This window comes from Batrachochytrium dendrobatidis, assembly GCF_000203795.2.
Source record: "Batrachochytrium dendrobatidis JAM81 unplaced genomic scaffold BATDEscaffold_4, whole genome shotgun sequence".
NCBI lineage: Eukaryota > Fungi > Chytridiomycota > Chytridiomycetes > Rhizophydiales > Batrachochytrium > Batrachochytrium dendrobatidis.
The window spans coordinates 656019-680145 of NW_006281102.1; the positions used below are offsets into that span (position 1 = coordinate 656019).

General features: G+C 39.3%; 10 protein-coding genes across 10 annotated transcripts; 5 read left to right on the forward strand and 5 right to left on the reverse strand.

Moving 5' to 3' along the window:
• Nucleotides 1-180: 180 nt before the first annotated feature.
• BATDEDRAFT_23985 (uncharacterized protein) lies at nt 181-4261 on the forward strand (the record flags this gene model as incomplete). The annotated part of the gene is made up of 10 exons (XM_006677821.1): nt 181-631; nt 722-903; nt 971-1153; nt 1233-1366; nt 1443-1523; nt 1587-1773; nt 1863-2255; nt 2337-2660; nt 2745-2837; nt 2912-4261. 10 exons carry the CDS (start codon nt 181-183, stop codon nt 4259-4261), a joined length of 3378 nt encoding a protein of 1125 aa, XP_006677884.1.
• A 116-nt stretch (nt 4262-4377) lies between these two features.
• Nucleotides 4378-5145, forward strand: BATDEDRAFT_23986 (uncharacterized protein; the record flags this gene model as incomplete). The annotated part of the gene is made up of 1 exon (XM_006677822.1): nt 4378-5145. One exon carries the CDS (start codon nt 4378-4380, stop codon nt 5143-5145), a length of 768 nt encoding a protein of 255 aa, XP_006677885.1.
• An 88-nt stretch (nt 5146-5233) lies between these two features.
• BATDEDRAFT_10632 (Sm-like protein LSM2) lies at nt 5234-5734 on the reverse strand (the record flags this gene model as incomplete). Its single annotated transcript, XM_006677682.1, has 2 exons — nt 5234-5368; nt 5534-5734. The coding sequence occupies 2 exons, from the start codon at nt 5732-5734 to the stop codon at nt 5234-5236; spliced, it is 336 nt and encodes a 111-aa protein (XP_006677745.1).
• Nucleotides 5735-6597: 863 nt separating this feature from the next.
• On the forward strand, nt 6598-7944 carry BATDEDRAFT_10683 (uncharacterized protein; the record flags this gene model as incomplete). The annotated part of the gene is made up of 2 exons (XM_006677690.1): nt 6598-6831; nt 6997-7944. Coding segments are annotated over 2 exons (1182 nt in total), but the record flags the coding sequence as incomplete, so codon positions are not given.
• Nucleotides 7945-8640: 696 nt separating this feature from the next.
• On the forward strand, nt 8641-9329 carry BATDEDRAFT_10465 (uncharacterized protein; the record flags this gene model as incomplete). The annotated part of the gene is made up of 2 exons (XM_006677661.1): nt 8641-8880; nt 9051-9329. Coding segments are annotated over 2 exons (519 nt in total), but the record flags the coding sequence as incomplete, so codon positions are not given.
• A 364-nt stretch (nt 9330-9693) lies between these two features.
• Nucleotides 9694-13696, forward strand: BATDEDRAFT_87454 (Ran GTPase-binding protein LOS1). Its single transcript, XM_006678054.1, has 7 exons — nt 9694-9889; nt 10198-11480; nt 11549-11623; nt 11745-12496; nt 12586-12925; nt 13018-13550; nt 13625-13696. The coding sequence occupies exons 1-7, from the start codon at nt 9720-9722 to the stop codon at nt 13661-13663; spliced, it is 3192 nt and encodes a 1063-aa protein (XP_006678117.1). The 5' UTR covers nt 9694-9719; the 3' UTR covers nt 13664-13696.
• BATDEDRAFT_87455 (uncharacterized protein) lies at nt 13667-17789 on the reverse strand. Its single transcript, XM_006678162.1, has 12 exons — nt 17698-17789; nt 17455-17562; nt 17283-17357; nt 16941-17190; nt 16625-16865; nt 15834-15988; nt 15094-15611; nt 14486-15006; nt 14313-14395; nt 14166-14231; nt 13914-14041; nt 13667-13840 (listed from the first exon to the last, which is right to left on the reverse strand). Exons 1-12 carry the CDS (start codon nt 17755-17757, stop codon nt 13685-13687), a joined length of 2361 nt encoding a protein of 786 aa, XP_006678225.1. The 5' UTR covers nt 17758-17789; the 3' UTR covers nt 13667-13684.
• A 608-nt stretch (nt 17790-18397) lies between these two features.
• Nucleotides 18398-20400, reverse strand: BATDEDRAFT_16284 (uncharacterized protein). Its single transcript, XM_006677718.1, has 7 exons — nt 20370-20400; nt 20179-20281; nt 20012-20108; nt 19876-19926; nt 19572-19799; nt 18946-19502; nt 18398-18849 (listed from the first exon to the last, which is right to left on the reverse strand). The coding sequence occupies exons 2-7, from the start codon at nt 20274-20276 to the stop codon at nt 18474-18476; spliced, it is 1407 nt and encodes a 468-aa protein (XP_006677781.1). The 5' UTR covers nt 20277-20281; nt 20370-20400; the 3' UTR covers nt 18398-18473.
• Nucleotides 20401-20608: 208 nt separating this feature from the next.
• On the reverse strand, nt 20609-21342 carry BATDEDRAFT_36824 (uncharacterized protein). Its single transcript, XM_006677998.1, has one exon. It carries the CDS (start codon nt 20958-20960, stop codon nt 20691-20693), a length of 270 nt encoding a protein of 89 aa, XP_006678061.1. The 5' UTR covers nt 20961-21342; the 3' UTR covers nt 20609-20690.
• A 234-nt stretch (nt 21343-21576) lies between these two features.
• BATDEDRAFT_87457 (uncharacterized protein) lies at nt 21577-24113 on the reverse strand (the record flags this gene model as incomplete). Its single annotated transcript, XM_006678163.1, has 8 exons — nt 21577-21870; nt 21942-22341; nt 22645-22694; nt 22763-22916; nt 22993-23232; nt 23298-23399; nt 23478-23527; nt 23600-24113. 8 exons carry the CDS (start codon nt 24111-24113, stop codon nt 21707-21709), a joined length of 1674 nt encoding a protein of 557 aa, XP_006678226.1. The 3' UTR covers nt 21577-21706.
• Nucleotides 24114-24127: the final 14 nt, after the last annotated feature.

Below are 24127 nucleotides of genomic sequence, written 5' to 3' on the forward strand. Positions count from 1 at the left end.
TCTAAAGCCGTCGATAAAAAACAGCTGTATGCCTCTTTAGACACATTCTTCACTGGTATATCTTCTACTTCAAACAGTTTTAATCCAACCCATGCCCGATCTTACGTTGAGCATGAAAACATCAAGTCCGATTCGAATGTCCCTGTTTTAAGCAAACCGAGTCCTATGCTTCTGATACATATGCGATTAGAATCATATGCATACAAACTCTTGAAGCTAGGGCATGTCCGCCAGAATGATGCTCTTAAGAAATGCATGGCCAAGCTTGTCCCGATTGATGATTCTGCTGCACCTTTATCGGACACGGACGCGGTAGTCGCTGCTTTATTACTCTTGACAAGCATTGCTGATATCAGTAATCTTGAACAGCCAGCAAATGCTTCTAAAACATCTTTTTTTCAGCATCCGTTCAATTCATTCGATTTGTCAAATGCCAAATCGGGTTCAAGTTTATTTGATATGGATCAGAATGTACTTGAATCACCATCCGATACAATAGATATGGATGGATATTTACAAACAGGTGCTAGCTTTGACATTAGTTTGGAATCTAACAGCTTTTTAGGAGCATCCCATAATTTTCCCAGTCCATTTTTTTCAAACCTGTTGTATCGCTCGCCAATCAAATCTGGTATGCATTTTGAAATCTAGAATATGCGTGCTGGGTTTGTAGATACATGTATATGCTAAACTACTGTATCTTATTTAAATGATTTTTTAGATTTTGGAGTTTTGCGATGCTCAAGCCGTAACGGGAGCTATCTTCAACCCAATAAGTTGTGTATACAGCGAAAAACTGACTTACAGGCCGCGTCTGCTGCAGAACCTCATATGCTGTCCGATTTTTCTAAAGAAATTTCTGATTTTTTGGATACTGAGCATTTCTCGATGGAAAAGTCGTTGGTATGTCGAATGCTAATTATTTTCAAGCTCAATGTCATGATTTCCAATTACTTACTCGTTAAATTAGACAAATTGTGCAGAATTCTCGTGGGAGGGATCTACAATATCCAGATCATTTTCTGCATCCAACTCTTTGTTTATTACGGATTTTCCATCAAGCCTGTTTTCAGCACAGTTTTCAGCACACTTTCCCATTTCACTAGATTATGAGATATCACCAGTATCGGTTTCTCAAAAATTTGCTGTAGATGTAAGTGGTATTATATAATGTATATTGGACAATGTGCTTTTGTAAATATTTTTAAAGTCTAAATGATGTATTCAAATAGTGTATGCTTAAAGCTACAATTGGCATTCCGTCTTTGATTTTTTCTGTGGATCCAAATGAGCGGTTGATGATATTGAACAAGAGTACACAATATGATTTACATTTAACTACGTTATCTTCCGATGTGTTGAAATGGTAGAGTATGGCAGGGCTAGATTGTGACTAGGTAAAAACTTCAATGCTGACATTTTGGATATTTTGAAAAACTTAGCTTGTTTTTGCAAACTGCCGAGTTTGGATCTCAGTATATGCGTTTCTGTGGTATAATTACGGATCTCGAAAGCAATCCAAGGTACGCACAGTTTTTTTGAATTTTTGAGCAGTTATATCCAAGATCACTTATATAGGTATTTAGTCTATATGGACTTACTGGGGCAGCGCTTTCAGTTGGAATGTCTAATATTTTAAAAACCGTCAATTCTAAAGTCGTTTATTTACAAGAGTCTGCACAAAATGGCACATTGCATATTCTGCAAGCTATTTCCAGCCTAACTAGCACGTACACTAATCTTGAATCCATCAACTCATTGTTTCATAGCGAGGTAATTATATACTTTGCATACGTGTTTTTTGGTTTTAGATTATTTAATAACGACAAAATTGAAATGCGCTACCATCTCATATTACATAGATCAATCTACCACTTTCTAAACAAATTATTCCAAGTGGTTTGGAGATTTTGTCACTCATCTACGACTCTATTGAAACCATAGATACGATATGCGATTTTGGCCAAACAGTATATTTACGAGATGGTTTCTACAACTCGCACAATCTATTGCGAGATACACTAGTTATGCTATTTCAACAAGCATATATACCATTTTGTTTGTGGGCTGATCATTGGCTGGGATTGTCTTGTGGAACGCCGCAAACTATTTTTAAAAATGCTAGTACACTTGATTTTGATCCAAACAGTATGATAGCTGATTCTTTCGCCACTCATGATTTTTATGACGAGTTTTTTATTTCAGCAGACGATGAGAATAAGAAAACAGATTTTCAGGCTTGTTTAAATTTTAAAGTAGGTAGCAATTAGTCGAGTCAGGAGGGTTTTAAATATTTTTAAACCATATTACATACTAATGTCTTTTATTGGTCGTAGGTGTGTTCTGGAACAAGACGACCACCATCTTTTATTTCTGATCAAACTGCAAAGACATTTTTAGAAGCTGGAATTTCCTTACGTATAATCAAAACATGCAAATTTCAATATCCAGCAATTGGGTCAATATTGAATAATTCTGAAGAGGCGTTGCACAGTACTGCAGCATTTTTTGAGCATGATATCAACGTGATACAGGACACTATATATCAATACGAGTCTATGCAGATTCAAGCTTGGAATGAACATGTTCGAATTCGCAATGAGGCGGAGCAACAGAAACTTGCATTTAAACATCGTTCTCAAAAGCAGCGGACACAATCAGTATGTACTGTGATTGGATTGCTAAAATCTATAAAAGTTTGCTATTTTGTAATACTAATGCTATAGAAATCTGGACGAATTTAGATGAATGCGGACATACAACGCAAGTCGTCAGTTCGTGAGGAAAAACTAGTTTTAGCCACCCTTAAAAAACAACAGTTCAAGCAAGACATTGATGTATGGCAATTTATTATACTGAGTGACATGCCATTATTACATTTATTATCTGTAACTAATTGGTTGAATAACAGAGCTATCTTGCAGATCAAAAAGCTTTTCGGTTGAATATGTTGAAAAAGAAGCAATATGAAGAAGCAGAACGTTTGCGTAAACAATTTATTGAACGTGCCAAGATTGACCAGTTAGAAGCCAAGGAAACCGATGCCATTTTGTCAGAGTTTAAAGCGCGTATGAGAATGCTTGAAAAAAAGGAAGCACGATTAGTCTGGCGACAGCAGCGTCTTGATTTATCTATTAAACGACGGGAAGCCATTGAAGCAGTCTGGGAAGCAGATGATGCTGTTTTGCCAACTTCTAAAGCTGACGACCATGCTGATCTGCCTTTTACAGACAACACGCCAGAGATCAATTCTAGTAACGATGTACCTTGTGTTTCCGTTGATGCAATAGACGTATTGCCTATACTCGAGGATACACGGTTGGCTTTAAATCAAGAGTCCGAATCTATTCATGAAGCAACTCAGTACCCAATGCAAGCGTCAGTCAGTGCTGATTCATCAATATTGCTTGAGGACGCTATTTGTACTTTATCTCCAGTGAATGATGCTGGCATTGAAGATCCCGCATGTGCTCATAGTATCAACCCGACTGTTATGACTGACACTCATGATACAGTTCACGCTGCTAAGCACATTTCCCAGCCTCGCTCCATAAGTATACATTCATCACATAGTATAGCTCATATACACGATGAGGATTTTTTACAAGCACATAATCAACATATTCAAGCAGACGATTTGGGTTCTTTGCATAGCGAAGTTGTTTCGAAACGTGTCAGTCAAGCAATTAGGCCAGTAATGAGTTTCGAGTCGCTTGTATTGGACGGCTTACAGTCTTGCTCCACTTTTTTTAATCTGCCCATTTCATTTCAACCATCACCAATGAAACCATCTAAACCCACTATCGAGAGTGAGCATCGATTCAGTGCTGGTCCGCTTGCTGTGTGCATGGATCGATCACTTTTTAGCATATGGCGGACACAGGAGCAAATCATTTCGCGTACAGCAATGATGACTTTCTTTTGCGAACAAGCACACATGCATCAAGACATTCGATTCCATGTTAAAACATTGATGTCGCACTATTTTCTGCAAGATGGGCAGTTTCTTGTTTCTATCAAAAATGCATTATTTGGGAGCTCTAGCTTTAATATGGATTATAGAACCGGACTTTGCTTGAATGGATTGGGAAGATGGCCCGTGGATAAAATGTCGTTTGATCGAACGCTCGGTAAAATACCTTTTTATGCACTCTCGCATTCTGGTTTACTCAATGATCAACTTGCAGACTCTGTTTTGAAATTCGAATATCTGTCTATGGAGTTTGATGCAGAAATTACTGGTAAATTTGCTGATGACTGATTGATTTTTGGCTAGCATACAATTAACATTGTTTGGGTTTAAATGCATACATAGGAAAAGATTCACTTTCATTTTTCAAGCTGGTTTATTTCCCACCTACGCCTATATGTACTATAATGACGGATGAATGTGCGCACGATTTGAATAGAGTTTTTTCATGGCTGTTGAAACTTACGCGAGCTACAACGTCCCTCGACCAAATTATTCAAACTCAAGCATGGCAAAAGTGCCGTATGTCGAGTTCACATACAACCTGCACGGATTCAGAGTTGTCACTGACTGAACAAAAGTTGACAGTACAATTAGTACACCATATGCGTGTTTTTCTCAATACAATTGCATGGTACTCGTTTGAAGGTGTTGTGCGTCCAGTGAGTGTAGAGCTTTTAGAAATACTTGATGCCACTGCAGAACTTATTCGACAACCTCTGATTAAATCCTATCCAGTTTCTAATGGTACATACGCCGAGACAGGTTATCGTTATTCAAGCACTACCTCATCAGAGTCACAAACTACTAGACAGCCCATTTGCAGCTTATTCAAACTTGGATCAATCATTCGCAAGGCCATTTATAATATCAATGTATATCTTTTTCTAAGCCCACAGCACCGAATGATCAGAACACATCTAGATTACATTATTGAATTAATTTTGAAGTTTTCAAGATTAATGCACGGATACCCCATGCCAGACTCGCTTCCTTCATTACAGGCTGCATTTCAAGTACGACTGAGACTATTGATCAATGCGTTGCGTGATCTCACCCTGCATCAAACACCCAAGTCGACATTGACACTTGAACATGGCCGAAAAAAACAAAAAGATTCAAAAAGGTTGATGGAGCTGGCATCAGATTTGCTGATTATGCTGAGTCCGATATAATAAACCAGTACTTGTAAAATCAATTTTGTGAAATTTGGCGCAAGCTTTATTGATTTACTTTGAAATTAGACATTTTGATCCTACTCTGTTATGCACCGTTTCCTGATTGCTGCTCAGCTTCTTTCCTGGCAGCATCCTGCAACAATGCAGTATCCACTTTTGATGCAGGAATACGTACATACCGAACAACAGAACCACGAATAAAGCAGTTTTTGACAGACATCTGGAATAGCGTGATATAAAAACCATGAATACAAAGGGTGAGTAGCTTGACAAAAGCTCAATGGATTGGCTCTACACTTGGGTTCAACCCACTACGTTCTAAAACCTTTGAATCCAATGAAAATAAAAGACGGATGGCCAGCACAGACAATTTGCATCAGCTCACCATATGTGGAAACCTTTCCTCGTCCTCTACTCGAATATTATCTAGTTTGAAATTGAGAAACTGATCTACAGATACTAGTTTTCCGACAATAGCCAAGTCGTTTTTGAGTTCAATGATTACTTCTTGACCCACAAGGGTTTTGAAAAACGAATAAAAGAGCTGAACGATGTAGCAATTGGATTTGAATTGATCATGACACATTGGATTGTATAGCAGATTCAGGATGTTAGTATATACAAGGACCTCGAATCAAAAGAGTAAGATGCATGACAGTAGATGATGGCTTGTAGAGTATTGAAACAAGGTTGAACGATGGCTCATTGAATGTAGAGCAATCCAGTTTCTTTGATTCAAACAAAATGTATAGTTTGAATATCATTGAATTACCATCAGAACAAGACTTGAAAGTTGGTTTATAATTGAAAAGGAAATTTAAGTCAAGTTTGGCAATGTAAGATTCTGATGTCAAGAATTCGTTATAGTCAGAATAGAATAATGAACAAGATTCGATTGACAAGCGATCGACACTAAAGACTGAAACCAGTTGTAATAAAATCCAAGAACGGAATCAAGTATTTATAACTGGATTATTACAAGAGATTTCGACTTAAAGTTGAGCAAAGCTCTTGTCAACCTCGATTCATTATACAATGCAAATATTACCTAAATGGACGGATGGATTCAATCATTACCACTATTGTCCAAATAAAGTGTATGGGTTTCGTCAGCGCAAATGGAAGCAACTGTTGTTATTGTCATGTACGAGTGTTTTTCTAGCTGCAGCAGTTCTACTATGGGTTAGACTCGACTACTGGAGATTGCCGGAATGGAAACTTCAAACCAACGCATCATCCATGCCTATCGAATCTTTGCAGACTGATACAACTATGCAGCATCGAGTGGGTCCGTTGGTCTGGCAGAATGGGTCTGTTCCATTAGATCTGGGCTTTGCTGGCTTTATGCCTATACAACGGTACAAGTCTATTTAATAACTGGATTGTGATGTGTATGACTTGGACTGTATCTCATCCCTTATTGATCATGCATCACATAGTTCCAATACAAATGCTAGCATGTTTTATTGGTTTTTCCCTGCTCAGCAACCGCTTGAGGATAATCCTCCTCTCATCATCTGGCTACAGGGCGGACCTGGATCTAGTTCTATGATTGGTCTTTTTTATGAAATGGGACCAGTTCGTCTGAATAATAAGCTTGAGTTGTTCACAAACATCAATTCATGGAACTTGCATTATGCAATGTTGTTTATCGACAATCCTGTAGGCACTGGATATAGTTATGTGGGTCAGAACTCGTCAAAAGTAAATCAAAACTTGGCTACTACACCACTTGCTACAACACCAATTAATGAGGAGTTGATTGATCGTGCTGCCCAACTTGGTGCTACGCATGAATGCAGTCATGGCCATAAAAATTCTAAACCAAGTGATTTTACGGCCAGCGAGACTCCCCAATACTCTGATGGATATGCTTGTAACCAAGAAGCAGTTTCTCAAGATCTGATTACATTTCTTGATGGATTCTACAGCATGTACCCAAAAATGCGAAAATCCAAGTTGTACATTACTGGCGAGTCGTATGCTGGAAAATACATTCCTCACTTTGCTATACAGATTGATCGAGTCAATGCCCAACGTATCCAGTCACCATCCACTCTTATCCCATTAAAAGGAATTGCCATTGGAAATGGCCTTACCGATCCAGTCACGCAGATCAAGTATCATGCACCACAGGGACTTGCTCTTGGGCTCGTGTCGCGAAGCCAGGCAGAGGTGATTCAGCGATATGCCAATGCAGCTGTTGGTTTCATATGTCGTTCGGAATGGAAACAATCGCTTGAGATGCGAAACTTGATGTTTTCATTTTTTCAAAACAGTACAGGTGGAATCAACTGGTACGATGTACGTAAAAAAGATGAGCAAAACGATTGGTCACGAATGGAGTCTTTTTTGCAACTCGAAACGACAAAACAATCTCTCAATGTTGGATCGTTAGCGCAGTTTGGAAAAGATCAAAAAGCTGCAGAGAGTCTGACAGAGGATATCATGAAGAGCGCAGCACATGTTGTTGCAGAGTTGCTGGATAAGAAATACCGAGTTGTGCTCTACCAAGGACAGTTTGATTTCCGAGATGGAATCATGGGTTCAACAGATTGGATTGAATCAATGACATGGACTGGCTCTAAAGAGTTTCTCATGGCACCTCGAACAGTTTGGCATATGCTTACTGAGCGATTACTTGACACTTTACATGTGGTAGGATATGTCACGCAGTATCGACATCTTGCAAGAATAGAGTTATTAGCTGCAGGACATTTGGCACCTATGGATCAAGGATATGTGGTTAGACAGATGATTGATACTCATTTGATTAAAGAATTGGATGTCTTGTAGGTGTGCAATCGGATATGCTTTTTCATCATTACTGTTTAAACTTTTTTTGAATCTATCGAGTGTTGCACTGAAGATCCAGAGGAAACAACCGAATAAAATGCTAGAATGGATTGACTCGAGAAAGTAGATATTGGCTAATACGAACACTTGAGATTCAGTCATGGAAGATCCATAAACTGGATTAGCAGTTGACAAGACTCCGCAAACATTTACTCTTTCTTGAAGAAACTTGAACTCGTATCTCGACACAATGGTAACACATGGAAGGAGATGCTGGTCATTACTATCAATAAATATTGTGCATTGCTCAAGCCTTGCACTCATCACAGAACATGCTTTATTAATGCCATGTTCTGTTATTGCCATGTACATGCGATGGTCTGACATGTGTTGGTTCATGATAATGTAATGACAGGCTGACAAAGAAGCATTATATGCTGGCGGTCTATCAGGACAAGGGGCTACTGCTCAGACTGCTCATGGAGTTGGCGGTAGTGCTACTGCACAGGGTGATATTGAAGCAGCGCAACCAGAGCCTACCATCTTGCAACAATCAAGGTATGTTGCAAATGAACTGGCTTGAATACAAGACTAGATTGCTCTCGATGCAACAGCAACAATACACAACGACAAGGACTCGTTGTGTTGGAGACTCTTGCTATCGTATCTATCCACTAACACCATCACTTGTTCATCACTAGCCATCCAATCGCTCTCATTTTCCATGTGATCTTTAAAACAGCTGCTCTTGTCACATACATGTTCAGCTGGCTGATTGTATCCGACTTTATTCTTACATTTGTGATTATTATTTTACTGCTGGCGTTTGATTTCTGGACAGTCAAAAATGTCACTGGAAGACTATTGGTAGGTCTCAGATGGTGGAATGAGATCCGTGACGATGGCACAAATGAGTGGATCTTTGAATCTAGAGAGGTACTGTTTCTGAATCTGTAATGCGTCTGTACACATTGGTCCAGTTGTTTCAATCTGAAGCAGTCTGAAACATTGAAAGTGATTAGATCATATAGACTAATGTTTTAAAACATTGCAATACTTGCAATGAATAACTGTCAATATCTGATGGATTGATGTTTCCTTGATAGAATCGAGCAGTGAATACGGTAGACTCTCGGATATTCTGGATGGCACTCTATACTGCACCCATATTATGGGTATTACTCGCAATCTTGTCCATTCTTAAGCTACAGGCAAGCTTTTTTGTCGTGACACTTGTTGCAGTATCCATGTCCATGGCAAATCTAGTTGGCTATACGCAATGCGAAAAGGTAATTGTTTTATTTTCCAGATCCATGTTACGTTCTATGATCAAAACACTACCACTGTACTTGTTGACAGCTAATCGCGTATATACAATTTATTAGGATGCCAAGAAAAAAGTGGCCAACTATATTGCCGATCAAGGCATTTTGGGCAATGTTGTTGGAGGAATCATTTCAAACCGTATTGGATCTTTGTTTGGTGCAAAGTAGAGAACTATCAATTTATTTACAAATGAATGTTTTGGCAAGACTATTTGATTATGAAATTTAAATCATGTGTTGAGTATGAAGATTTTCCAGTTTGACAATACAATCTTGTCAACAATCTTGCCAACAATCTTGCTGACCAGCTCAAACTGTGGTGGTCGAAATTAGGCGTGTTTCGGCAAAGTCACGAGCAGACTCAAGATTTGGGCCAAAATATTTCTTGTTTTTTGGTTTCGTTTTTTCGACATTGATTGAATAGGAAATAACTTGCGACCTTGAAGGCCGATGGAGGATCTGTGTAGAGCCGTGGATGTGGCATTCAGTCACACTGCACAACCAGCTATCAAAGCCGAAGCTACTGCTTACTGTAACCAGGTGCGAGAGTCTGCTAGAGGATGGGAATTGGCAGTTCGCATTCTTGCTGCTGCCGATACTCGGCAGGATTCTGGTTCAAGGTAGAATCGCAGATTGCTTGGATTTAAAAAGAATGCTCTACTGAACAATCTGTACCCAATTCATCCATAAGTTGGATTCATGTGGTTTTGCTGCATATCTAGCCATGATGGTTTTGTATGACTATTTGGATGCCATCGTTTATTGAACTCGCTATTTTGCCATGTTGAATTGTGGATGGCAATCTCATCACAATCAAATAATCAGTATCCAATCAACAAAAATACTCATTGATAGCTATAATCCATATTATTCCAAGTACTTTGCTAATCTAACCAAACTATTTGCGTATTTATATAATTTCTTTTAGTTATAGTTTAGAGGTCCGGTTCTATTGCTTTCAGATTTTGGAGGACATGCTGCGTCATCGTTCCGATAATTTGACCCAAGATGAGCATCTTTTTATACAACAAAGTATTTGGGAGTTGGTGCGTCAATATTACTCTGATCCAAGCAGACCGTCTTATTTGAAAAACAAACTGTCGGTAGTGATTGTGCTTTTATTTAAAGCACAGTATCCTACAAAATGGCCTACGTTTTTTGATCAGCTGCTTTCTCTCCTGTCTGATTCTGGAGCTCAGAGATCGCTTATTATGGCCTTTTTGCATATATGTGCTGTCATTGATGAAGAAGTTGTATGCCTTTACGTGCCACGAACTCCAGAAGATGTGGTTAGAAACAATGCAATCAAGGACTGGATGCGAGAGGGTCCTGTAGAGGCGCTTATTAGATCATGGATGAGTTTGCTAAGATCTCACTATATGTCAGATGCCGAGATCACAAATGCCTGTGTTGGATTATTTGGTGTCTATGCATCATGGGCGGATATCAATCTTATTTTACAGTCGGAGTTTGTAGATGCACTGTTGGGATTTTTGAGTGTTCCTGACCTGAGAATTGCTGCTTGCGATTGCATTGCAGAAATTGTAGGAAAGGGCATGAAAGTTGCTGATAAACTGCAGCTGCTACAGCTTCTTAGATTACCGGCAATCATTGATACATTTGAATATGGACCAGAGGATTTTGATGAACAGGTTGCAAAGCTAATCAACTGCATTGGCATGGAATTGTGCCATTGTTGTCAAGAAGGTCAAAGCAGTCTAGAGCGCGATCAATCTCTTGTTGTTCTACAACAAGTGTTTCCATACTTGATTAAATATTTGGGCAACGAGTATGACGACACGGTTTCCGCTCTACTACCGTTTGTCCAAGCTCTACTCTTGTTAATGAAACGAATTAAAAAGAGTACAGTCACTTCTGAACAACGGAAATTTCTGACTCAACTACTTCAAGTTCTTGTTGGTAAAATGAAGTTTTTAGATGATGATGAATTCAGACTTGGTCCAGACGCAGGTGAATCGGAAGCTTTGTTTGCAGATCTTCGAAAAAGTTTCAAGGCGCTACTTGAATCCATTGCTTCTATCGACGATGGTCTGTTTGTGTCCTGTATATCGAGCACCGTTTTACAAAATTTTGAGCTAATGATTCATGGCGTACAAGCTGGAAAGGCTCCTCAACACATTTTAAAATGGCCCGATGTCGAGATTGCTCTTCATTTACTCCATGTGTTTATCGAGGCAAAACCATTTAAAGGTAAGAGTATCGTGTATTGCTGGATTGTTTTTGATTTACTAAATAAAAACTATGCCTTTGCATATCAGCTTCTCCAATATATATTCTCGAGTCAGGAAATCTTTCGCCGTTGGGACAGATGCTTTCAAAATTATTTGAATGTGGTATGTATTCTACAAAGTATTATTTTTTGAAACTATAAAATAGTTGATTAGACGGCACTGTTGTTCAACTTTTTATTCATTGATTTATATTTCTCATGCTTGTGCACTTTATTTTAAACAGATGCTGTTTCTTATCCGCACATATCGGTTCCGATCCTATATTTTGAAATTCTTGTCAGATATTCACAGTTTTTTGAACAGTGTCCGCACTATCTTCCCCAGGCACTCAATGCGTTTATTGGTGCACGCGGTCTTCACCACCCCAATATGGCAATCCGGCTTCGATTAAATTATCTTTTTTTAAGATTTATCAAACACCTCCGCCAGCTGATTGGTACATATGCTGATGGTATTCTGAGCAGTATCGAAGATCTGATTGTGATTGTTCAGAGAAAGCCATCTTTAACTGATGTATCCAATGGTGATACTCCATCTCAGCTTACAAAGGTGACAGTGGTAGAAAACAGTGCAGAATTTGACAGCCAGTTGTATCTTTTTGAATGCGCAGGTCACCTTATCTCTGCAGATTTGGTGGAGCCTTCAAAGCGTGCGCTATTACTAGGGAAAATACTTTCCCCTATGATTTATGTGATCGAGTCGAGTATGCAACAATTGCTACAAGGAAATCCAGCGAGTCAGCAAATCACAATCCTATTGGCAGACACGATCACTGCCATTGGCAGTGTAAGCAAGGGATTCCCCGACTATGTCGGTGATCATCTCGTAGCCAACAGTGCTGACATTGCCCCTTCTTCGCAGTCTTCCATTAAACGTATAATGGAAACCCAAGTCGTGCAGATTTTTCAAGAAGTACTTCATCGAATCTTGCTAGTACTCGAGCGTCTTAGTGACTCAAGTCTCATTCGTGAAGCGGTATGTATATTTTTGAATCATAACACCTGATGCAAGATCATGGCTAACAGCTTTGATATAAATGTTTAAATTCTTCTTGTTTATACTAGTCTCGATCATCATTACAATGCATGGTTGGCTGTGTCGGGCCAGTAATTCTTGATCATCTACCAACATTCCTGTCAGCTGGTTTACTTTCAAGCACCACTGCAACAGAATTGATCGACTTTTTGCCCTTTATTGGATTAATGATTTACAAGTTTAAATTCTCTATTGCAGACATCCTGGTAGAGTTATGGACACCTCTTCGCGAGAAAATATTTCTGTTTTTGAATCAACAAGCAGTTGGAACGGACGATATTATTCAACAAATTTCTCTTCGTCGATCATACCTTACCTTATTTACCGCACTGTTTAATTCCGAAATGCAAGCTATTCTAACATGCTCAGGTGCGATTCTTTGAATGTTTGAACAGCTTTTTTGAATGTATGCAACTTCAAGTGTAATGGTTTATTGATATTTTTCTTATTTTAATGTCTAGCCAATGTCGCGCATCTTTCTACTACGCTCATGTCCATCATGTTATGCTTGGATGAAAATTCAGACGTGACCGTGCACAAGCTTGTGTTTTCTCTTTTTTCTAAAATGGTCTACTGCTGGGCAGGTGACGATATCCAGAGCAGTGCAAATGCTGGCACTCAACAATCAGGGTCGCATGCCAGTGATGGACACATTGTAAAACCTCCAGTAGTTGGCGCTGCACGGGGACGAGATGCTACCTTGAAACGCACCCCACTCAATGGATTCAACCAATTTGTGTTTGAAAACATTTTGCCTATCATGTTTGAGCTCCCGCTTCGCCAATCTTTTAATCCAGCTGATGGACAGGCGCTTGTTCTTCTTGGCGAGATTGCCTCTTTGCACAAGGTTTGTGTTGAAGTTTTAGGTGCAGAATATGTCGATTTTATTGCAAAAAATTATCTTCCATCTCGTGGCTGTCCGCCAGAAACTGCACAATTGTTTGCCACTAATTTGCTCAATCTTGACAAAAAAGAACTGAAAAAGTACATTCAGGTAAACAATTACTTTGCATTTGATGCGTGCTTTTGATCAAACCCTAACTCTTTGTATGGCGGTATTTTGACTAGACATTTGTACAAGCCACACGATCTATTCCAACCAGATAACAGTGCATTATTAAAAAACATTTATTTCAACACACATCTGAACATTTCCAAATCCTTTGATGCACTAAAGAGATAGCTGATGAATCCTTCTGGAGAATAAGAGGGAATGTGTAGCTTATCTAGTTTAGCCAGAGTATTTTCTGCAGAGGAATCTACTATGGCATGAGAAAATTCATTCTAATGTTCATTTAAATTTCTGTCAGTATCTTCCACAACATATTGCAAAAAATACGATTGAGCTGAGCAATACCTCGTTTATGCCTCGCAAGGATGGCTTTGCAGCTAAAACTTGGGCACCCCCGCAGCGTAATACTGTTGTTAATCCATTGCGTTTTCTTTCTTCTACCAACAGTAGTACCTTGAAGCCATAAAAGCTTCCTATATATCCAAACCAGATAATAAATATAAACACCAGGCAGTCTGTTAGTGATCCAGCAAGTGGACATATAGTTGATCCAAAATAAAAAGTCGAGTGCGCAGTGGTGCTGAATACCAAGTCTACCTTTTCGACCATTCAACTGTATTTCCTTTCGCCAGTACCGTGCAGCAGCAGCACCATCTAGCGGATCTGATAAGCAAAACATGAGTTATATTTGTATGAACCTATAAAAATCCAGCAGATTTAAAATCATGTTTCATTGCACAATACCTTTTTCACACCATTCGTGATCCTCTTCAGAAACAAACTTTCCTAGTTTTTGACTGGCCATTAAAAACGATGGCTTGAGAATCCTAAACACATAACACGTTGTATACGTATTAGATTACAGTAAAAAGTCGAGGACATTTCAATTAAATAAAAGTAGAATATGGACTACATACCATTTTCCAGAAGCACAGGCGCATAGAAATTTTTCTGATCGGGCTACTGAAAATGCAATAAGATGGGTACATTTTGTATCCCAGGTATCCAACGTGGTGACAGTGCCGCCTAACGTTTGAACAATAGATGACATTTCCGGTTTTTGATGAGCTTGAATTGCTGAAAATTGGATATGAGGCAAAACAGACGCAGTTGGCTTTTGAATAGAGTGAGTATATACGGGTTGGTTTTCTTGATTGCTTTTTTGGTGTTGACACTGCTCAAGTTTCTTTTGGAGTTGTTCAGCAGCATGTTCCATGGATGTGGTGGATACTGTTTCTTTGTGATGAGCAGTGTGATCTGCACTGGATCGAATGCGTTTAATGAACGGCTGTTCAATTTGTTCAAGAAGACGCTGTTTTTCTGATAACCCATCTGGATCACGATACCCAACCACGTTTAGTTTATCCTGTCTATTCTCCACCTGTTCATTGGGACTATCTTCCGAAGAGTTCAAATCTCGAGTCAAGTTTAGGGCCCTCTATCATTTAAAAAACATAGTCGCGTCAATAGTGTATTGATCATATATCACATGGATACATGGCAATTGCTATGAAAACCACGATACCTTTGAGCTGGATTTTGGCTTTTTTGCAAAAATTGCATAGTCGTCTGAGCGTGACCTTGGCGTATCATGTGTGGACTTGACTAATTGAACGGACGATTTCTTTTCGTCAGAATAGGGAGATTGACTGGTTCTATATGCCTTGTCTACACTTTGCGGCAAATCATTTGTTTTTTGCCGCGAACAGTCTAAAGCATCTTTGAACGCATCTGACAATTGATCTCTCGTTTTGTCACTATCAATATTTTGACAGGCTACAGTGGTAAGGAACCTATCAGCCTCCAAATCCAATACACGCAGATCGCGATTCTGGCGGCATTGTTGAGTTTGATCTCGTGGAATAACAAACTGATCGCAGTCCATGTACTTTCCCTCAGCTATACAGGAAAGAATCCAACTTCCATCCACAACCTTTACTTTCCATTCTTTGGCCTTGATATACTTGGCAGAATCAATTCCTAATGAAGGATGGCAAACAAGAATATGGCACGATTTGGAAAACTTTTCACAAAATGTTGATCCTATAAATGATTCAAAGTATGTCAAAAATAAATTCAAATGCAATTTCTAAAACTTAATATCAACTTGCCCATTAACTTGATAGCGCGAGTGAGGTGGAAGCGTTCCGACATTTCGTATCCGGTGATTCCAATCTTCATGTTGGACACTGAGATACATCATTTAGGTTACGTTACTGATTTACAAACTTTCAATAATGTGATCTATGCACAATAATGGTTTACCTCGCAATGGAAATTTTCTCATGCTGGGTTGATAGAGAACATTCGAGTGAGGAGAAAGCAACTGATTCAGTTCAATCGAGGCTTCAAACCAATACTCTGTAACAAGTTGAGCTTTAGATTTGCTTGGAAGACTAGTAAGTGGCTTGTGACGATTTCTAAATACTCGGTTCAAAATAAACAACTATTCTTTTTATAGAAACAATTTGAATTGAACGCAATGAAACGCCTTACGTGAATGGTACAATTATATGAGTTGCAGTTGCAGCCGTTTGTAGCGAGCCCCCGTGGTTGGAGATCAATAATGACATTGCTCTAATCTAATCACACTCAGTCAAAATGGCATACATTGAGTTGTTTTGCAATTATAGTCGGATTCATTGTTTTCATCACAGTACCTGTGTTTCTTCAAACCCATCGATTGCAAAAATGGCCGATTTGAAAAAAACCACTATTTTGAAATAATGAGATCTTTTTGATACTGGTAGCACATGAAAGACTGATTGAAAAATAAAGTTACCTTTTGAATGAGGTTGCGTGGTTGAGTTTAAAGAAGGTAGTTGCTGGCTGTTTTTTCTCGTATAAAGATAAGGTTCTGTGGGCTGAAGTGACAGTCGTGAATAGCAATCTGTCAACCACTTGTAATTCAAAATTTGAACCTCTTGAATTAAACCAGAAAGTCTTTGTTGATCACTAGACAACGATGCATGCGTTTCTTGTTAGAGCACAGTTTTGGTACATATTTGAAGCAGTTTGTAATGGTTTGATAAAGAAGTTTGGTTATTTTACGTTACATTGGGGTTGGACAGACACCTGAAAGTAAATAATGCGATACGAATCCATCACAGGTTCGAGCCATGCTGCCACCGCCTTCACGAACAATCTTGCGAGCAAAATCCAATACTTCAGAATCAAAGCCTTCACCAAGAAAAATTTTACATCGTTCTAGATATGTGCGGACGTCAGTAGATACAGCTGTTTGATCATCTAGACTATCTACAGAAGAAATGCGGAAATTTGCTTCGCTAACACGACCTATTCAATAGTCACGTAATTGGAAAGTCAACTCTTGTGTGCAATGATTGTCGATATGACACCAAACAAGTATACCTCGTTGTTTACAGCATTCATTCAACCAATCTATAGAAACAACATCCAATTTCCATTCTTTTGCAAACTCATACTTTCGGCCTGAAGGAGAAAGGCAAATCAAATGAGTGCAGTCTTTTGACAACACCAATGTAAACGCACCACCAAGTTCCATGACACGCTGCTCAATCTCTTGACGGACTTCTGTTGGAAAGCCACTCACACACACAAGGATTCCTTTAAACGGAGGCAACAGGTAATTATTAAATGGCTATAATGATTGGTTGAATCAGTAGATTGCCAATGTATTAGTGTTTAGATGGTAAAGCACAGTTGAATATCGCAGTGCAAGAATGGACCTACTTCAATATCATTATTTGATTCTAAACACGATACCCATTGTGGGGAAATGATCGGCACTCCAAGTTCTAAAGCCACCTAGATTCAAATATAGTTGTAGAAACAAATTAGGTCTGTTGCAGAAAATGAAGAAACCATTTAAAAAACAGTTGAACATTGCATCATATTGTCGCACTTTGTATTTATCAGTTGAAGTTGAGCTGGATATAAGATGAGTGACATGTGTGGTAAAACTGCCGGTAAACTTTCCTCCTAGTTCAATGACTCTTTGCTCTACAATATTCTGGTAAAGTAACAGAGAAATGAATGCTGTTAAAACGAGTAGTTGCTGAAAACGCTACAAGCAAATGGTTCTGCTGCGATTGTCTGCAAAACAAAGCACTTTTAATTCAATCAACAACACTATATAAAGTATTACTCTGTCAGGCTCTGATAGTCCAGAAACACACACTACAAATCCTTGAAGTAGTTGCAGCATTATTGCGAATGTCCGAACTTTATGTCCGAAACTTGAGTTGGATAATGTTGAGCAATAGCAAACAAAATTTAAATTTTAAATTTGAAGCGTTTTTACAGCTGTACTCGCCAATGAAACACGAATAAGGGCGTATAATAAACAGCCAGTCTCGTGCGAATAATTACCAAATCCACTGCTAATATAATGTTATCTAAACTCATTAGTTGACTGATTTTTATCCTGGTGCTTGACATGTATAGCTGTATTCCTGAAATTGTGATGATTGCTTTCTTGGGTTAGAACGCGAATATATCGGATTCAGAATACAACAAAATGTACGAGTGTGTGCCGTTGCATTGACAACAGTCGGACCCAATAGTTGAACTGCAATACATGAATCTGGTGTCAAACTTGGTGATCATACAATGCATGGTCATGTCAAATATAAAGAAAGAAATAATCTTGGTTCAAAACTACAGTTTGATTTGTGAGCATCGTATGATGAACGCTGTGTTTGAAAGGATTGGAAATACATTGAGCAATCAATATGTAGTAAAAAATCACAACAGGTATTTGGTCATTGTATAGTTGAGAGTAAAATAGTGTTCCATTTTACATGAATGCAGCTGTAAAACAAATCAAACTATTTTAAATATTTTTATCAGATCTATGCAGATCATTCAAATGACAATACTTTTATTGAAATTGGCAACTGTTCATCACATGCTTGAATATTGCTATTTATATTTGAAGTTCATCTTGACCAGATATCGGATACGAATTTGGTCAACGCGATATACAATATATTCGTTGTACTGGAGATATCCATTCGATCCTTTGGTTTCAAGATTACTTCCAGCAGGCACAACAACACCATCTTCCAGCTTTATGTACTGCTTTGGATCAGGATAGTTTCGTCCAATACCTTTGGTCGAATGCACTTTTTTAAAGTCAATCTTTTTATCGGCATGGTAGTCAGATTGTACTAGGTCATTGGTTTTACCAAGAGCAACTTCACAAAGCAGCAGGATGCCTGTATTGGAGCGAGAATTTGTGAAGCAATAGTTTGCTGATTTTGATACCATATCTGCAAAATAGACTCCTTTGCCAAACCTTGAATATAAAAGTAAATTGAAACCATATTAAAACACTCGCAAGTCATATATCAAGCAGGTTCAAGAGCCAGTATAATAGGTTAATATCGCATACATGTATCCTGTGGAAGGTGCTTCAGGAGGAGCGATACGAAGGCCTTGAGATAGAATTCCAACAAAGTTGGTCAGTCGACTGCCATGCCAAAGCAGCATGCGGTTGTCTAGCTTATGACTGCTAGACTCAATGTATCGATCGGATTCTCCAAAACGCTCAACATCAAATACATCGAGAACTTCCAAAGCGTAACTTGAGTGTGTTTTTCCGTGTGTCAGTTTTGTGTAATCACATACCATCTTGAACGTATCAGAAGTACGATCAACCGGTACAAGATTGCACATGAGAGATCGATAGTTGACATCCATAGGGTGTTCCACATGGACCGAGTTGGTTGTTTTAATAATGCTTGTAGCAATTTGAATGTCTGTCAGCGCTTCCACCATGGATAATTTGTCCTTGAGCATAGAAAGCGTTTGAATCACAGGTGGGCGAGACATGCCGAACTCATGAGGAATAATTGTATAAAATTCAGAACTCAGTCTCATCATAAGGTCAGCCTTGTTTGGTTCAGAAGCTTGGATCACATCGGAAAGCTTTTTAAGTACTTCGTATCCCTATTAAGCCAATTTCAAGCAATGTAAGCAACATTTGAAGCACCACAAGGCATTGATCATTCAAATTACTTTGTGAATATTGGCTTTACTAAGCTTTCCAAGAGGCATTTTTTTTGTATCGTAACCAATTTCCATCATCTGAAGGTTCATCATATCCATGTTGAAACAAAGCTCCATGAGTTCTTTCACAGAAGGATGCAGTTTGGATTCTGGAATTGGAGTTTGTACCGAGTCCGCAGCCGAGGTTTCTTTTTCGTCTTCGTCTTCGCAGCCAAAATCTCGCTCAATTAAAAAATACTGCATTTTCAGACACCAGTGACATGGTTAGATTTGAACAGTTTAGCAAACCGTATAAATCATGCCTTAGAAATACCTTGCCAGGGTACTTGACAAAATTGGTCTTGTCCTTCCAATCGTTTTGAGTCTACAAGCAGCGCACAGCATTTGATAGATCCACGAAATCAACATCAAAACTCGACAGTTTTGGCCATCTATTTCAAACGGCATACCTTTTCTCGAAACTTTCTACAAAATTCCCGAAATGCCTGATCGAAAGTCGCGTGTGTTGTCAGATTGGACTGTCCAGTTACGCCAACTCTGCCCCACCTTATTAGCAAAGCGGATAAAAGTCAGTTTGTTGAACCAGATCTGCTCATTTTATGATGGTTCTGATTACCTTTTCCAGCAAAAATACTGATTAACAGAGTCATCTTTGAGAATCTGAATAATGTAAAACTTGTTGTTGTTTTCAGAAATGTTTGTCTGACTGAGCATGGCATCTATTCATTGTATTGATTAAACATGCTATAAAAATCGAATATTCAAGTGATGGACCAGCTACGGGCTTAGACAGTTCAAGTCACATACCGTAGATCTCATCTCCGTCTTCGACAACGTGAGTGGTTTTGGCACAGCTGCAATGATAGTCGACGACCTATAAATGGTTGAGAATGGATGCAATATTGAAAGTGCAGATCTGGACTATGCATACAACTACTCACTGATTTGCTTTTTTTTATAGCTACGACTTGCTTGTCTGGCTTGACTTGGTCATCGATCTTGGCCTTCAAATCAGTCTTGACATCCACTTTAGCATCGCTCTTGATCAGAGCCGCCTTTTTGTTGGTTGTTTTTGGATTGGGTCTGATCGCCTTGGTGGGTTTAGCCAAATCGGGACTAGAGGCTCGTTTAGCACTGACAGGATCGTTCTTGGATGGTCCTTGAACAGGAGATGATACTGGCGAGTCGGATGGAGGCTTCAGTATGAATTTCTCGATGTTCAGTTTCTTGGAAGCGATCGAGGTAATAATCAGATCTGGAGATACAAGAGGAATGTTTTGGGCAACAGCAGACTTGACTTTTGCTAACAGAGGACCAGCAGTTACTTCGGATTCGAGTGCTATGACATGAGTAACCTGTGCATAGAAACCAAATACAAGCGATATGAGAATGCCACATGTGCGACGGTACAAAAAACAGTGTAGATGAGGACAAGGCCAGAAACAGCCATGGATTGGATTACATAGTCCAGTTTATTACAAGTCGTTAACACTCAAATATCAATCAACCTTTTTAGTAACAGAAGCAACGACACCACCACCAGCAGTTTTAATGTCTTGCGAAAGAGATGGATGGGCAGAGGCAGCTTTGGATGAAATGGCAAAGATCATATCATCAAATAGCGATGCCACTGGTGTACCACTGCTGGTATCCTCGACAGGTTTACTATTCCTAGCAGATCGACGTTGCATTTCCGAGTAATTCAAATTTAAAGTTATCAAGTGTGAAATTGTAGTAAATCAGCGTGTATCGTGTGTTTAAAGACTTGCGTAAAGTTTACTCACTTTTCTGTAGTCAAACTTCCAAATATCGATAAATTGTTGATTTGAATTGCAAGATCATCTATTGTGTCACAGCAATAATCTGCTGCTCTTTTTTTGATTCAGTATAAAACATCACTCATTTGATCTTGTTTTGACAAAAGATTCATTTATACAATCTGTACATCAACCTAAACTAATATATATATATTGGTTATACTCTATCCTATTGACACCAGCTGTAGTTTGTAATTCATCAATTGATCGTTTTTCATTCGCTGCACTCAGATATTTGAAAAATAATTGCGATAAATTCATTTGATAAAAATATATTGGACTGCCATCGTTTTAAATGCCAATTCATCATTATGCAAATCATCCATCTTAAAAGTAGTTGTCTCGTTGAGATGGAAATTGTTGTGGTTGCTGCTGAATGGATTGTCCTTGTGTATTGCCATACTGTTGCTGCTGTTGAGATGAAGGCTGTTGAAACTGCTGTTGCATAATAGATCCTCGTATTGCAGGATTTATACGAGACCTTGCATCTCCTTGACATCGCATAGTATTGACGACATTGTCAGTATATGATTGCATTACGGGTGATAGGGTTACAATTTACCTTGATCTATGCCTCCATTTGAAAATCCTACACCTCCAAACATGTCAAATCCGGGATAAAAGCCATTGACGCTTGCATTACCATTGTTGCCTGCACCCCCGCTAAAATATGCTCCAAACGCAGCAGCTGCCGCAGCAGCAGCAGGACCACCCGGTCCAATCCCCATTCCAGGAATAACGCCAAGTGCTGCATTGGGATAGAAATCACGCATATCATATCCTACACTGTTGCGAGAAGGCATACCAAAAGGTATGAATCCAACCCCATATGGTCCATGATTGCCCACATCCCTATTTCTGCCGTCATCTTGGCTTCTTCCAGACGTTCTCCCACTATCGTTACGATCTTGATGTGAGGGACGGCTGTTATCCCCTCCGCCCTGGTATCCGGGTCGCCGGTCCTAATTATATAGCAGTATACATGGAACATGTATTGGGTCCAGCACATGAACCAAACATCATCATATTGGTAAGGAACAGACACACATTGATCCCACATGCCATGTTTTGATAAAACAAATCAGTACCAAAAAAGGGTACAATTGAAATAAAACACTGTTGCATACAATGCGGCAGCTTAAAAGCCAGAGGAGTGTCTGAACCACCATCTTCCTCAACTTAATTCCCAGCCTCTACCATTCAGCCAACATCACAGCCAGCAACAATACACTACACATCTGTACATATCCAACATAAATGCCCACCTCTCTCACTTCTAGTCTGCGCCCATGCCATTCGTAACCATCAAACATGGCTATTTGAGTTGTGCAAGTTACAGATTAGAATATAGGTTTGCATATAAAAGGGTTGAAAGTGACTTACAAATGGCATTGCGAGCAAGCTGAGGAGTCTCAAACTCCACAGTCCCTACGCCTTTGGAACGACCATCATGATCTTCAAATACCTCTGCACGAACAACCGAGGCAACTTTGCGAAACAAATCCTTCAGATCCTTCCAGTTTACAACAAAAGGAAGCTAGTCATTTAAACATTGAAGACCATTAGAATGCAGTATCAAGATTTGAACCATTTTCACGAGTACAAGACCGTACATTTCCAACAAAAATCTTCTTGTCACGATCATCGCGACCCTCCACACGACGACGATCATCACGATCGTCGTTATCACGATAGCTGCGACCACTTCGACCACGGCTAGACCTGTCATCATATCTAGTGCGATCATTTCGACTATAGCGGTCACTTCCAGAATCACGATCGGGGCCTCTATTACTGTCCCGATTGGTTGATCGAGTTTTTCCACTGGGACGTCGTGAATCGGCTTCTCTGTCCTATAGACTATGGAATGAACAATGGTGGACATGACTAAAAAGACAAAACGAAAGCGAGGTCTTACCTCGCGCACCAAGAGAGTGCGACCCATATGGTTTGAATCATGCAATTCACGAATGGCACGTTGAGCATCATCAGGAGAGGAATATTCTACAACGCCGCATCCCTATGATATAAAACAAGACGAGATGAAATCAGACTGATTGCAACAAGTGCCAAATGTGTACAAAACGATAAATCATACCAACGATCGACCGTCTCTCATGATGATATCAGCAAAAAGAACATTTCCACCTAAACAAGACAAAAGTTATCAAGACACTGAGCCAAGAATGGGAGAGAATAGAGGGATTCAAAGAGAGTTACATTTCCGCATGTAGTCTTTAAGATCCTGCCAACCACAACCAAAAGCCAAGTTGCCAACATAGACTCGACAGTTTCGATTTGAAGAAGACGAGTCTAGATGACGACTACCAACAGTGCGTTCATTTGATCTAAGATGGGATCCAGTATCAGGTTTAGGACGTTCATAGGGAGTGCGAGAAGTTCTTGCGACAGAGCGAGAAGACAAAGGCAGACTAGATTGAGAGTCGTCTCTTGCAGTATCATTGTGCAGACCAACAGGAGGGTTTAGAGTATCAGGAGCAGAACTTGAATCGATAGGATGAGAACTCAAGCCCAGATTCAAATCCAAACCCAGTGTCAAAGGCAAGGCATCGACAGGAGTGTCAAAGGGAGACAAGGGTTCTTCATGATACAACAACTCTGAATATTCTGGAGCAGCAGCGACATCCAAGTCAGGAAGTTCGATGTTCAAGGCATTCTGGTTTAGCAGTTCGTTGTCAGGATCGTTGAGGACAACATCCAAGTCAGCGTCCATGATAGAAACTTGAA

Coding starts and splice junctions, on each gene's coding strand:
- BATDEDRAFT_87454 (XM_006678054.1), top strand. CDS start 9,720: ATGGAGGATCTGTGTAGAGCCGTGGATGTGGCATTCAGTCACACTGCA. Junction 9,890..10,197: donor CGGCAGGATTCTGGTTCAAG/GTAGAATCGCAG, acceptor AATTTCTTTTAG/TTATAGTTTAGAGGTCCGGT. Junction 13,551..13,624: donor AACTGAAAAAGTACATTCAG/GTAAACAATTAC, acceptor TATTTTGACTAG/ACATTTGTACAAGCCACACG.
- BATDEDRAFT_87455 (XM_006678162.1), bottom strand. CDS start 17,757: ATGCTGCAACTACTTCAAGGATTTGTAGTGTGTGTTTCTGGACTATCA. Junction 15,612..15,833: donor GAGAAAATTTCCATTGCGAG/GTAAACCATTAT, acceptor AATCATTTATAG/GATCAACATTTTGTGAAAAG. Junction 14,042..14,165: donor ACAGTTGAATGGTCGAAAAG/GTAGACTTGGTA, acceptor TTGGATATATAG/GAAGCTTTTATGGCTTCAAG.
- BATDEDRAFT_16284 (XM_006677718.1), bottom strand. CDS start 20,276: ATGCTCAGTCAGACAAACATTTCTGAAAACAACAACAAGTTTTACATT. Junction 19,927..20,011: donor GTAGAAAGTTTCGAGAAAAG/GTATGCCGTTTG, acceptor CGCTGCTTGTAG/ACTCAAAACGATTGGAAGGA. Junction 19,800..19,875: donor TTGTCAAGTACCCTGGCAAG/GTATTTCTAAGG, acceptor CTGAAAATGCAG/TATTTTTTAATTGAGCGAGA.
- BATDEDRAFT_36824 (XM_006677998.1), bottom strand. CDS start 20,960: ATGTGGCATTCTCATATCGCTTGTATTTGGTTTCTATGCACAGGTTAC.